The 15499-nt window shown below is 37.4% G+C and overlaps 1 protein-coding gene across 1 annotated transcript in view; it reads left to right on the top strand.

Moving 5' to 3' along the window:
- Window positions 1–15499, top strand: part of AQR (aquarius intron-binding spliceosomal factor) — a 116950-nt gene that overhangs the window by 36202 nt on the left and 65249 nt on the right. Inside the window, exons 10-14 of the mRNA XM_055278617.2 lie at window positions 2–66; window positions 2220–2336; window positions 4536–4649; window positions 7774–7877; window positions 14474–14576. Coding sequence (XP_055134592.1) covers window positions 2–66; window positions 2220–2336; window positions 4536–4649; window positions 7774–7877; window positions 14474–14576 — 503 coding nt within the window. The remainder of the gene's footprint in view (window position 1; window positions 67–2219; window positions 2337–4535; window positions 4650–7773; window positions 7878–14473; window positions 14577–15499) is intronic.

Raw genomic sequence — 15499 nt, 5'->3', positions numbered from 1 at the left:
GAACCTGTCACTATGGACAAAGTTCATTACTGTGAAAGATTCATTGAACTTATGATTGATCTAGAGGTAAGAAATCTACAGTGACTTTTTTGTTATATAATCATTAGGGGGTCTAAGATTAAGCATATGACTATATATGAAGTATTTTTTTCTTTTCTTTTCAATACATATGTATATATTTATTATATATTTCAATTTCTCACATTAATGAGAGAAAGGAAAGGTATATATTTCCTTTCTCTCATTAATTAAAATATATTAAAGGTAAATATGTATATATTTATTATATACATATGCATTGTATAATAATACAATACATATTGGGTGCCCATGTATTGTATAATAATATATTATTGTATACAACATTTATTAATATACATTAATATAGATTATACATTAATAAAAATTAATATAATACAATACAATACAATAAAAATACATTAATAAATAAGAAAAGAAAAATTCTTTTTCTTTTCCCTTTTCTTTTCTTTCCTTTTCTTTTTTTCTTTTCTTTGAGATCGGGTCTTTCTCTGTCACCAAGGCTAGAATGCAGTGGCGCTGTCTCGGCTCACTGCAGCCTCCGCCTCCCAGGCCTCAGGTGATCCTCCTGATCCACCTCAGACCCCTGAGCAGCTGAGACTACAGTTGGGCACCACCACGCCCAGCTAGTTTTCCTGTTTTTTGTAGAGATGGGGTTTCACCATATTTCCCAGGCTGGTCTTGAACTCATGGGCTCAAGCAATCCTTCCACCTTGGCCTCCCAAGTAGGAGAATTGCTTGGGATTATAGGCGTGAGCCACCGTGCCTGGTCTATATGAAGTATTTCTTCATCACCTCAAATTGGTTTTACTTTGTACATGTTTCAAGGTGTGACTTAGAGAAGGAGGTCACGAGTAGTTGGCCCATCAGATTTTCAAATGAGTGACTCAGCTATCATGGGCTGTTGTTTGTAGAAAAAACATTACATAGTATAGTTATTAAACATGAGTCCAGCAGTGACAATTTATTTTGTGTCATACTTTAATACCCCTCATACAGAGTTTTCTGTAGTGGATGAAGTCATGGGTTTATAATTGTCTCTTTAAATAATCTCACTTTTCTAAATGTGCCCAATGTTTGTGAAGAAAAATATAGCTGCTGTGTTCAATTTTTTAAAATGAAGATTCTTAAAAAAAAAAAAAAAGGATTTCATACTCTTAGGTGCAGGATTTGCTGACAAGTTCAGATACAGAATTGGGGTAGCTCAGATTGAATTGATTTCCTTTCCTTTCTCTCATTAATGTGAGAAATTGAAAGAAGATCTGTTACTTGTATGGAGAAGTAAGGTGGTTTTTTGATATGAGTATTAGCATATTGGACTAGCAGTCATTCATGAGATCTTTCAAATTCTAGCTCTGCCAGTAACTAACTTCTAACTTCTGAGGATCTCAATAACTTCATCTATAAAATGAGGATATTTGATTAGATTAGTGATTTTCAAGCTATAGTGTAGGGGAACATGAGGAGAGGGGACAAAGACAGGAATCTTTGGGATTTGTACTTCCTTTTTTCTCAGAGCAACTCCACTTTTAAACTTACACACGGTGTATATTGGAATTTTACGTAGGATTTTGTTGGAAAACTACTGGCCAAGATGATCTGTGAGATTCCTTTAGTGCTAGATTTTCTTTCTTTTTTTTTTTTTTCTGAGACAGAGTCTTGCTCTGTTGTCCAGGCTTGAGTGCAGTGGCACGATCTTGGTTCAAGACAACCTCTGCCTCCTGTGTTCAAGCAATTCTCACTGCCTCAGCCTCCCGAGTAGCTGGGATTACAGGCGCCCGTCACCACAGCCACCTAGTTTTTGTATTCTTAGTAGAGATAGAGTTTTGCCCTGTTGACCAGGCTAATCTTGAACTCCTGACCTCAGGTGATCTACCTGCCACACCACGGCCTCCCAAAGTGCTGGGATTATAGGCATGAGCCACCGCGCCCGGCCTTTATTTTCAATTTTATCTTAAAAGTTCTTTTATCATCATTATTGTTTTTAAAACCAAAAACATTGCCACTGGGTTTATTTACAGCATAAACGGGACCTCTTGCATTGTATACAGTGTGTTTATTGGAAGGTTGGAGGGTACCTGGTATGTGATTAATACTTGTGAGTTAAATATCAGTAGATTTCACTTCTAGCTGTGGAGAATAGATGCAAACTTACTGTTATGATGTTTTGTTTTTCCCAGGCCCTGTTACCCACAAGGCGCTGGTTTAATACCATCCTGGATGACTCTCACCTTCTGGTTCACTGTTACCTTTCCAATCTTGTTCGTAGAGAAGAGGATGGCCATCTTTTTTCCCAGGTGAATATTGATGTATCTGAACGTATTTATTGTTTTACTCTCTAAATTGATCTTTTCTTTGCCACACAACTGGGAGTATCAGGGCATAACACAAACTCCTAGTTATTTTAAAGTCATGTCTTAATATATAAAATGAATGTATTCTTATATAGGTTGCCTCTAGTAATTATATAACTTTTTGTTAATTATGTATGATTTTTATTATTGGACTGAATTATGATTTGGGGAATACAGTCACACATGTTGACAAATTTTGATTTTATGTGAAATATAGTAGCTGATGAGCATTAATTTTAAATGAACTATGCCCCAATACTGTGACTCTTTCTATAAGACGATAGATAGTTGATAGTTCTATAGATAGATAAATAGTTCTGTAAGATAGTTGATCATGTAGAAGTATACATGCTGCCTTGAATAAGGAAGCTGCAAATGCACTTAACTTTGTTGTCTTGGGTAGGAAGACACAGTATTTTACATTTCCTGTTATGTCATGCAGAAGAAAGCATTTCTTTTGGTTTTGTTTTGTTTTGTTTATGGAGACACAGTTCGCTCTGTCACCCGGGCTGGAGTGCAGTGGCAGTGGCATGATCTCGGCTCACTGCAACCTCCGCCTCCTGGGTTCAAGTGATTCTCCTGCCTCAGTCTCCCCAGTACCCGGAATTACAGGCATGCACCACCACACCCGGGTAATGTTTTGTATTTTTAGTAGAGACAGGGTCTCACCATGTTGCCCAGGTGGTCTCACACTCGTGAACTAAGGCAATTTGCCCACCTCGGCCTCCCAAAATGCTAGGATTACAGGCGTGAACCACGGCACCCAGCAGAAGAAATCATTTTTAACAAACTTCTATTGCTATCTTTCAGTGAGATCATAGTTAGAGATACAATTTTGGTATGTGTTTACATATCCCCTTTGTTCTTTTATATCTGGGAGCATTCCTCTTATTCTCTTTTTAAATTTCTATCTAGTGATTTGCCACGTATATTAAAATATATTAAAATCTTAATATCTGATCTGCCATAGATTAGATCTAAAAATAATAAAGATTTGGGGTGAGTGCAGCCAGTAGGCTCTGTTGATGCTGCTGCTACAGGGGAGACATCAGAGCCTCGTTAGCAAGAGAAACTAAGCCAAAGGACTTTGATGGCCATGGAGAAAAAAGAATAACTTAGCTTTCCCTCTCTTAGTGTTTTTCCGTAAAAGAAGCGGCACAGCCGGGCGCGATGGCTCACGCCTGTAATCCCAGCACTTTGGGAGGCTGAGGCGGGCAGATCATGAGGTCAGGAGATCGAGACCATCCTGGCTAACACGGTGAAACCCTGTCTCTACTAAAAATACAAAAAATTAGCCAGGCGTGGTGGCGGATGCCTGCAGTCCCAGCTACTCGGGAGGCTGAGGCAGGAGAATGGCGTGAACCGGGGAGGCGGAGCTTGCAGTGAGCCGAGATCGCGCCACTGCACTCCAGCCTGGGTGACAGAGTGAGACTCTGTCTCAGAAAAAAAAAAAAAAAAAAAGTGGCATATAAAAAAGTATCTCCAATTATGAATTGCAAAACCTGTAGTAAGAGACCTCAGGAGTTCCCCCTGGTGCTATAGCTTTGTAAGTTTTCAGTGATGTAGATGGATAAGATAGATTTTGTTTGTTTGTTTCATTAAAATATTGGGCTTCTTTAGATTACCTCCTTAATTTCTTTTTTTTTTTTTTTTTTTTTGTTTTTTCTGATTTTTTTTTATTATTATTATACTTTAGGTTTTAGGGTACATGTGCAAGATGTGCAGGTTTGTTACACATGTATCCATGTGCCATGTTGTTTTGCTGCACCCATTAACTCGTCATTTAGCATTAGGTATATCTCCTAATGCTGCCCCTCCCCCCTCCCCCCACCCCACAACCGTCCCCGGAGTGTGATGTTCCCCTTAATTTCTCTTAGGTATTGGGATTGCAGTATAAGTTTTTCTTTGCAGAAGTAGACCATGTATATGAAACAGACTTAACAATTTATTCACATACTTTATTTTCACGTAACTAAAACATTTTTAGTTGGATATGTTATAAAATCTTTTTTGTAATGTTTATATTCCTGAGTTTTTTAGCACCTCTGAGAAACTGTATGAACCTGTTTATTATTTTAAACAGTATTGTGCTTTCTTGCCCTTATGTTCATATGATTTATACATTTAAACGTGTTTCTTCAGCTTTTGGACATGCTTAAATTCTATACTGGTTTTGAAATTAATGACCAAACTGGAAATGCTCTGACAGAGAATGAGATGACCACAATTCATTATGATAGAATTACTTCTCTACAGGTAATTAAAATACATTATAGACTTTGTATATGTTCCATAAGGTTTTATTATACTACAGTTTAGGTTTTGTATAGGTACAGATTGAAAACGACGTTAATTTAATAGTGTTTTTATATTCAACATTTTTAACGTTTCTTTTTCCGATGAATTCTTGAAAAATAAGACTTTCTTTTATAACCTATCTAAATTCTGTGAATCAATATACTGATATTTGCTATTCAGAAATGTTAGTTACTGGGCCACTTTGGTGGATTTAAATATTAGTTCTGCTGTCAGTTTTATTTTATTAAAGAGTATTTCAACACATGGCAGGGGATGTGTAACCATTTTGCACATTTTTAAGATGAACACATATGATGGGACTGAAATTTACCAGTGTAGTTCAGATACGCCCAAAAAGGTATCTTCACTTGTTTTCTGTTGCTGATCTTATCTTGTTCTTGAGCTCCAGTTTCTCTGATGGCAGAAGGAAGTTTTATTTGTCAGTTTAAAGTAATCCAGCTATTTCTGTTTAAAGTAATCCAGCTATTTCTGTTTTAAAGAGTCTTTTGTTGGGGGTAAAGATTCAGTTCAAACTCTTTTGTAATCAAGTTAGCTATCTCTTAAGAGATCTCTCTTCTCCAAAGCTGGAGGCATCATGACTTCAAACTCTACTACAAGGCTACAGTAACCAAAACAGCTTGGTACTGGTACCAAAACAGACATACAGACCAATGGAGCAGAACAGAGACTTCAGAAATAACACCACACATCTGCAACCATCTGATCTTCGACAAACCTTACAAAAACAAGCAATGGGGAAAGGATCTCCTATTCAGTAAATGGTGCTGGGAAAACTGGCTAGCCACATGCAGAAAAGTGAAACTGGACCCCTTCCTTACAGCTTATACAAAAATTAACTCAAGGTGGATTAAAGGCTTAAAAGTAAAACCCAAAACCATAAAAACCCTAGAAGAAAACCTAGGCAATACCATTCAGGACATAGGCATGGGCAAAGACTTTATGACAAAAATGCCAAAAGCAATTGCAACAAAAGCCAAAATTGACAAATGGGATCTAATTAAACTAAAGAGCTTCTGCATAGCAGAAGAAACTATCATCAGAGTGAACAGGCAACCTACAGAATGGGAGAAAATTTTTGCAATCTACCCATCTAACAAAGGTCTAATATCCAGAATTTATGAGGAACTTAAACATATTTACAAGAAAAAAAACAACCCCATCAAAAAGTGGGCAATGGGTATGAACAGACACTTCTCAAAAGAAGACATTTATGTGGCCAACGAACATATGAAGAAAAACTCAACATCACTAATCATCGGTGAAATGCAAATCAAAACCACGATGAGATACCATACCATCTCACACCAGTCAGAATGGCAATTATGAAAAACTCTGGAAACGATAGATGCTGGCAAGGCTGCAGAGAAATAGGAACGCTTTTACACTGTTGGTGGGAATGTAAATTAGTTCAACCATTGTGGAAGACAGTATGGCTATTCCTTAAGGATCTAGAACGAGAAATACCATTTGACCCAGCATTCCCATTACTGGGTATATAACCAAAAGGATATAAATCATTCTACTATAAAGGCACATGCACATGTATGTTTATTGCAGCACTATTTATAATATTAAAGACATGGAACCAACCCAAATCTCCATCAATGATAGACTGGATAAAGAAAATGTGGCATGTATACACCATGGAATACTATGCAGCCATCAAAAGGAATGAGATCATGCCCTTTGCGGGGACATGGATGAAGCTGGAAGTCATCATCCTCAGCAAACTAACACAGGAATAAAAAACCAAATACCGCATGTTCTCACTTATAAGCAGGAGTTGAACATTGAGAACACATGGACGCAGAGAGGGGAACAACACACACCAGGACCTGCTGGGAATGGGGGTTGAGGGGAGGGAACTTAGAGGACAGGTCAATAGGTGCAGCAAACCACCATGGCACATGTATACCTATGTAACAAACCTGCACATTTCCACACGTATCCCGTTTTTTTTTTTTTTTAGAAGAAAAAAATAAATAAATAATGGTGTAAAAAGCGAAAAAAAAATCTGTTTTTCTTCTTTCCTACTAGGTATGTGGAGACACCAAAATAGCCTTATTGTTTTGGAAGGGGGATTAACTCAGATGTCTTTTCCTGCTTTTTTCAGAGCATTAGTGTTTTTGTCCTGTCTCTGCCCTTGAAATAACCACAGCTGGTGTGGCATGTGGTCTATTGTATTGACACAGGCAAGGCATCATTATTGCTTCCAAGGAACTTGGCTATTTCCCCTGTTGAGGAGGCCCCAACTTTGCTTGATGGTGCTAGCATTCTCCTGAGGACTGACTTGTTTATTTCCTTGGTTCATTCTCATGCTTGGGTTGCAGAGTCATTTTGCCATTGTGTGCAGTAATCTCATAATCCCATGGCAAGCTCACTCATGGCAACCTTGGCAACCTTCTGTGTCATCCACCATGGAACACATGAAAACTTCTGGATCTCTTCTGTGCCACATGGACATCAAGGAAGACGAGGGATATTATTTCAATCACTCTGTTGTTAAATCCCAAGGAAGCCTAGGGATATTATCTCAGTCACTCTGTTGCAATACTACTATTTCTATTTTCTTACAGCTTACCCTGTGTTGGTTGAGAGTGTTACCCTGTGAGGTCTTTTCCCAGAGTTCCAAACCAAAGCAAGGCACAAGCATAATGTTTTTGGTCTCTCCTTCAAGTTCTCTCTGCAGCCAGAGTTTCCTTGGGACTTTCTTTTAGTCTTGTTAGACCAGTTCTTGATAATCAAGTGTGTGTTTGTTTTTTGCTCCTCTTCTATCAATAAAGCTAGGCTTTGTGGCTATTTTCATATATATTGAAAATCCTTTTAGATGTCGAAAGCTGAATGCCAACTTTGTGTTTTTTACATTTCTGCTATGACAGTTGTAGTTTTTTCTCTTTTTATTATATGCTTCTGTCTGACTAAGGTAGAGGTCACATAAAAGAAGCATATAAGAAAGAGAAATGCGTTAATATTTTTATAAAATATTTTCATTCTTAAATAGTAGGTGTTTATATTAATATGTAGACATTAATTATTAATATTTTTTGCCATTATCTTCTAGAGAGCTGCTTTTGCACATTTTCCTGAACTCTATGATTTTGCCCTCTCAAATGTGGCAGAAGTAGATACTCGGGAGTCCTTGGTCAAGTTTTTTGGACCTCTTAGGTAAGACAACATGAAAAAACTATATATTCTTTTTTTGTATCATGCTCCCTCAATTTTACTTTTCTTTATTGCTTTTAATCATTTTGCAGTACTTTAGGTAATATTACTTGTTATTTCACTCTTCATTGATGTCTTCAACTAGTGCTTTTCTCCAGCAGTTTGGTGTCTTTGTCACTTATCCATGTTTGGTAAAGTTTCTATTTGTTATGACGTATACAATTTTCTTAGATCTTAAATTTTTCTTAGAGTAGAATATAAAGCTGGTCAATCTCATCAGTCATAAACGACATATGACAAAAACCAATAACGATTCATTATGTGTGATATTAGAGGTGTGACTTAGGGAAATTTTTGCATGTTTAAAATTTATAAAATTAGTAATATCCTCTGGCACTTAGCTATCTGCTAATATATCCTTTTGAAAATAGTAATAATAATGGCATACATTTATTTACTATGTGATAGACATTCTGTTAAGTGTGTAAACAACTCTGAAAACATTAATGCTAGAAGTAGGTACCATTTTACATATAAGGTATCTGAGGCATAGAATAGTTAAGTAATTTGCCTAGGTTACACAGCAAGTAAGTGGCAGAGATACAATTTAAACCCGGATTGTGTGATTTCCAAGCCCTAACTTTTAACTACTATACTGTATCATCCCCCAGCTCTTGGGAGAAATTATGTTTAGTTCCTTGACTATTTAAAATGTAATAAACTGAGGTTGGTTTGGTTGTTCAGTCTCATATGAGGATTTAATATAATTAATAACACATAGATTCATTTCATTCTTTTAAATAACTACATAGAGTTCCATTAAACAGGACCACCATACTATTTTTTTAAAAGTTAATCCCCTATTGGTGAATCTTTTTTTTTGTTTTTTTGAGACAGAGTCCTGTCTGTCACCCAGGCTGGAGTGCAGTGGTACGATCTCGGCTCACTGCAACCTCCGCCTCCTGGGTTCAAGTGATTCTCCTGCCTCAGCCTCCCAAATAGCTGGGACTACAGGCCCATGCCACCATGCCCAGCTAATTTTTGCATTTTTAGTAGAGATGGGGTTTCACCATGTTGGCCAGGCTGGTCTCAAACACCTGACCTCAGGTGATCCTGCCTCAGCCTCCCAAAGAGCTGGGATTACAGGCATGAGCCACCGCGCCTGGCCTCCTATTGGTGAATCTTTAATTTTTAAGTTTTGGCTTTTACAAACAGTTCTGCAATGAGCATCCTTTTCATACTGATTCCTAGAAGCAGAATGGCTGATTCAAACGGGGCATGTGTTTAAAATTTGTTACATATTGCTAAATTTCCTTCAGAAAAGACTGTATCAATTTACACTTAAACTAGCAGTGTATGAGGATTTATTTTTCTCCCTACTAATGCTGGGTAAATTAGACTTTAATTTTTGCTATTTTTATCTCATTTTACTTTGCATTTCCCTGATCTTATTTGGGAAATTAAGCATTTTTCTGTTTTTTTCTTGGCCATTTACATTTCTTCTGTAACCTTCTTATTTTCCTTTGCTATTTTGCATTTCATTGCTTGCCATCTTACTGATTTTAAAGAACTTAATATTTTTGATAATAATCCTTTGTCTAGTTTGTGTTGCATTTATTTTCTCTCAGTTTTTTGTTTGTAACATCTTTTGTCATTACAGATATTTTAAATTTTTAATGACAACTGTCATTCTCTTTAATAACTATATTAGGTGCTTTATGTAGAACTCCTTCTCACCCTAAGGTTATAAAATGTTTTCCTATATTTTAAAAATACTTTTATTGCCTTTTTTTTTTTTTTTTTTTTTACGTTTAGCTTAGCTGCATAATTCATCTAGGGAATTTATTTTTGCCCATAGAACTCCTTTACACTCTTAAAAATTATTGAGTATCCCAAAGAACATTTATGTGTATTATATTCATTATATTCACTATAGTAGAAATAAAAACTGTAAAGATTTTAAACATTTATTAATTCATTTAAAAATTTCAATTGAGGCCAAGTGTGGTGGCTCACGCCTGTAATCCCAGCACTTTGGGAGGCTGAGGTGGATGGATCACCTGAGGTCAGGAGTTCGAGACCAGCCTGGCAAACATGGTGAAACCCCATCTTACTAAAAATACAAAAATTAGCCACGCGTGGTGGTGCACCCCTGTAATCCCAGCTACTTGGGAGGCTGGGGCAAGAGAATGGCTTGAACTTGGGAGGCAGAGGTTGCAGTGAGCCAAGGTCGTGCCACTGCACTGCAGCCTGGGCAACACAGTGAGACCCCATCTCAAAAAAGAAAAAAATATATTGATTGAAATCTATTATATGTTAGCCATATGTATTGCTAATGAAAAACATATTCTCCAAAATGAAAAAAATGCACCATTAAAAGAGTGTCATTGTTTTACATTTTTGTGACTGATTTAATTGAAGACAGATTTTCAGATCTGCTTCTGGATTCAGTTTGTTGTGAGATATTGTTTTGGTTGCAGTAAATTAAGAAAATTTGGCCTTACACAGAGGGAAGTGTATTTTGATAAGCTTTATCAAATAATTGGGAATGTTCTTCTTTGATACACTATGAAAACTTGACCAGTGGTAGTTTCTTTAAAAATTAGTTTCAGAGTAGAATCTGAAACCATGTAAGGAAGTCTGTACAATTAAAATGAATTAATTTGAAAAATCAGAAGCTAGGTCTTGCTTATGGATAAGAGGACCCAAGGTGTGAATCCTTCCCAAATTAATCTATAGATATATTTTAATTCCAATCATAATTCTAGCATAATATTTTACAGAAATTGACAAACTTATTTTAAAAATAACATGGAAAGGCAAAGGAACTATAATAACCGAAACCATTTTGTAACAGAACAAAGTTGGAAGATTTCTACTAATTTCAAGACTTGCTGTAAAGCTATAGTAATCAAGACATTATGGTATTGATAAATGGATAGATATATAGATCAATGGAATAGAATAGAGTCCAGAAACAGACCATACCTATATGGTTAGTTGAGTTTTGACTAATGTGTCAAGGCAACTCAGTAGAGAAAGGATTTCATCAGTGGTGCTGAAACAATTAGATATCCATATGCAAAGTATGAACCTTGACCCATACCTTGCATCGTATACATAAATTAACTCAAAATGGATTATGGACCTAAATGTCAAAATTAAAACTTCTAGGAAATATGGGAGAAAATTTTTGCGATCGTGGTTTGTGCAAAGATTTCTATAGACACCAAAGCACAATCCATAATGGAAAAAAAAATGATGAATTGGACGTGATCAAAACTAAGAGACTTCTGTTCTTTGAAAGACATTGATAAGAGAATAAAAAAACATGCTACAGCCTAGGAGAAAATATTGGCTAAATAGATATTTGATGAAGGAATGGTATCCAGAAATCTCAGAACTCAATACAGTAGTCCTCCACTTTCCACCGGGGGTGTGTTCCAAGAACCCCAGTGGATGCCTGAAACTGTAGATTGTACTGAACCCTATATATACTGTGTTTTAACATGTAATGTAAAAACCTATGATAAAGCTATGAAGTAGGCACAGTAAGAGATTCACAACAACAATAATAAAAGAACAGTTATAACAATATACTATAATAAAAGTTATGCGAATGTGGTCTCTCTCTCAAGATATCTTATTCTACTATACTTAACTATTTCCAGACTCTCATCAACCATGAGTAACTGATATTATGGAAAGTGAAACCACAGATAAGGGGGGACTCCTATAATAATAAAACAATTTACAAGTGACAAAAGATTTGAACAGACACTTGACCAAAGTAGATAGATAGATGTCAATAAGCCCATGGAAAGATGCTTAACAAGTTTAGTCATTGGGGAAATACAAATTTAAACCGTAAGAAGATACTACATACCTATTAGAATTTTTTTTTTTTTTTTAAATGGATAAGGCCAGGCACAATGGTTCACGTCTGTGATTCCAGCACTTTGGGAGGCTGAGGCGGAAGGATCACTTGTCTACTAAAAATCAAAACAATTAGCCAGGCATGGTGGCACATGCTTGTAATCCCAGCTACTCAGGAGGCTGAGATAGGAGGATTGCTTGAGCCCAGTAGATAGAGGCTGCAGTGAGCTGTGATAATGCCACCGTACTTCAGCCTGGATGACAGAGCAAGACCCTGTCTCAACAAAAACAAAAACAAAAACAAAAACCCCAAAACGGATAATATTGACTCTTGGCAAGGATGTGGAGCAATTGGAATTCTCATAATTGCTGGTGGGAATTCAAAGTGGGATAGCCACTTTGGAAAAATTTGAGTTTCTTACAAAGCTAAATAAGAACTTAACATTATGATCCAGTGTTTTCCACTTACAGATATATTCAAGAAAAGTGAAAACTTATGTTCACACAAAAATATGTACAAAAATGAATATAGTTGCTTTATTTAAAATTGTCAAAAACTGGACTACACAAATATCCCTCAGCTGTTGGATGAATAAACATGCTGTGATACAGCTGTATCATGAAATACTACTCAGCAACATAAAGGAATCAACTACAGATAAATATGCAGTGTGGGTGAATCTCAAATGCTCAAATGCATTATGCTAAGTAAAAGCAGCCGTTCAAAACGCTACCTACCTAAGACCAGGCATGGTGGCTCACACTTGTAATCCCAGCACTTTGGGAGGCCAAGGCAGGTAGATCACTTGAGCTTAGGAGTTTGAGACCAGCCTGGGCAACATGGTGAAACCTAGTCTCTACCAAAAATACAAAAATTTATCCGGATGTGGTGGTGGGCACCTGTGGTTCCACCTATTTGGGAGGCTGAGGTGGGAGGACTGCTTAAGCCCCAGAGGTGGAGGTAACAGTGAGCTGAGATCATGCCACTGCACTCCAGTCTGGGCGACAGAGTGAGACTCGTCTCAAAAAACAAACAAGAAAAAAGACTACCTAATGTGTGATTCCATTTATTTGACCTCCTGGAAAAGACAAAATTACAAATAGAAAACTGATTATGGTAGTGGGACTGGGATGGAGAGGAGGATTTGCTATAAATTAGCATAAGGGATTTTGGGGAGGTGATGAAACCAGTTAAATAGTGGAAAGCTGTGAAGCTCATGGTGGCGAATACCAGTTTTCCAAAATTTGAATTTTTCACGTTCATGTGGAAGTTAAAATTTTATCATTGACAGCAAATATTGGTAGTTGTTTTCCTTGAAATTGTAGTCTTATTTCATTCAAAATTTGAAATTTGAAAAAAAATTTGCCATTTGTCCAAGGCTGGTATAAACAGTTTGTCTTTTTTTTTTTTTTTTTTTGAGATGGAGTCTCGCTCTTTTGCCCAGGCTGGAGTGCAGTGGCGCGATCTCGGCTCACTGCAACCTCTGCCTCCTGGGTTTAAGCGATTCTCCTGCCTCAGCCTCCTGAGTAGCTGGGACTACAGGCGCCCACCACCACGCCTGGCTAATTTTTGTATTTTTAGTAGAGACGGGGTTTCACCATATTGTCCAGGCTGATCTCAAACTCCTGACCTTGTGATCTGCCCACCTCGGCCTCAAAGTACTGGGATTACAGGTGTGAGACACTGCACCCGGTCCAACAGTTTGTTGTTTTTTTAAAGTAGAAGTTCTGTGCAAAATATGTACTTCCCATTTTTTTTTTTTTTTTTTTTTGAGACGGAGTCTCGCTCTGTCGCCCAGGCTGGAGTGCAGTGGCGCAATCTCGGCTCACTGCAAGCTCCGCCTCCCGGGTTCACGCCATTCTCCTGCCTCAGCCTCTCCGAGTAGCTGGGACTACAGGCGCCCGCCACCACGCCCGGCTAATTTTTTTGTATTTTTAGTAGAGACGGGGTTTCACCGTGGTCTCGATCTCCTGACCTCGTGATCCGCCCGCCTCGGCCTCCCAAAGTGCTGGGATTACAAGCGTGAGCCACCACGCCCGGCCGTACTTCCCATTTTGTCACAGAATTTAAAATAAAACGGGTACTTGAGTCCAAATTTAATAATACTAATTTTTACTGCTTCATCAAGGGCATTCTTAAATAAAACTGTGAAACAATGTCTTATTATTATTATTATTATTATTATTATTATTATTTTTGAGACAGAGTCTCACTCTGTCACGCAGGCTGGAGTACAGTGGCAGGATCTCGGCTCACTGCAAGGTCTGCCTCCCGGGTTCATGCCATTCTCTTGCCTCAGCCTCCCAAGTAGCTGGGACTACAGGTACCCGCCACCACGCCCGGCTAATTTTTTGTATTTTTAGTAGAGACGGGATTTCACCACATTAGCCAGCATGGTCTCGATCTCCTGACCCTGGGACCTGCCTGCCTCGGCCTCCCAAAGTGCTGAGATTACAGGCCTGAGCCACCGTGCCCGGACAGTATTAATATTTAAAAGCGTTCTTGAGGACTGCCCAGAAGGATCTTGGGTACAATGAGATGTTTGCAGAAAATATTTTGAGAACCCTTCACTAAAGCCTTAATTTTTATTGCTGGTTTTTGATATTTGCTGCCCATGTCATAGTATTATATTTGTTTTTTTTAAGCTATTTGTAAAAATACATGTTTCAAAAGTGAAGTGAAATAAGTTACTATGAATAAAATATTGTTCTCTATTCTGCAGTTCAAACACACTCCACCAGGTGGCATCATACCTCTGCTTGTTGCCAACTCTTCCTAAAAATGAAGACACAACTTTTGATAAAGAATTTCTTCTAGAATTGCTGGTAAATATTAATGTTCTCTGAATTTTGCATGTGGTTTTCTCTGCCTTTTTAAGTCATTCTTAAAGATATAGGTTCATATAGATTTTTTTGTGGGCCAAAGTTTAGGTGGATAATTTCCATTTTGTTTTTGGAATTGTATTATCATTTGATTTTTTGTTTTCTCATCTTTTGCATTTCTTTTCTCAAGTATTTTATCTCTTCAAACTACTTTCTGGATGAATCATTCTATTAGCAAGTATTTATATGCAAATCACTTTTCATTGTCTCTTTCAGTTCCTAAAAATTCCTGTGCTATTTTCTGACAATGTAAAACCTCTCATGAGTAAGGTTTTTGGAATTAATAATAACTCTTTACAATAGAAAGAAATGAGGATTTTTTTCAGGAATTCTTCTTTTTTTGTTTTTGTTTTTGTTTTTTGGTTTTTTGATACCGAGTCTCTCTCTGTCGCCCAGGCTGGAGTGCAGTGGTGTGATCTCAGCTCACTGCAACATCTGCCTCCCAGGTTCAAGTGATTCTCATGCCTCATCCTCCCAAGTAGCTGCTATTACAGATGTGTGCCACCACTCCCGGCTAATTTTTGTATTTTGAGTAGAAGATAGAGTTTCGCCACGTTGGCCAGGCTGGTCTTGAACTCCTGGCCTCAAGTGATTGACCCACCTCAGCCTCCCAAAGTGTGACAGGCATGAATCACCGTGCCCAACCTGTTTTCAGGAATTCTTCTAATGGAAATAAGTTTGAGGATAACGTTGATCCTGTGCCTATTAGGTCTTGTGGCTAGAATTTTATTCCTAAAATTTAAATAGTTCCAACAAAAGAAAATAATTTTTAAAATGTATAGTGCTACAACATTATGTTTTGTTTCCTCCCTTTCCTAAAGGATTTCCCCAGGCTTTGGATTCTTCTAATATTCAATTTATGATTA

The sequence above is a fragment of the Symphalangus syndactylus genome, chromosome 5 (assembly GCF_028878055.3).
Source record: "Symphalangus syndactylus isolate Jambi chromosome 5, NHGRI_mSymSyn1-v2.1_pri, whole genome shotgun sequence".
In the NCBI taxonomy this organism is placed as follows: Eukaryota; Metazoa; Chordata; class Mammalia; order Primates; family Hylobatidae; genus Symphalangus; species Symphalangus syndactylus.
The sequence above is the reverse complement of the archived record's forward strand: the minus strand, read 5'-3'. Positions and strand labels throughout refer to the sequence as shown.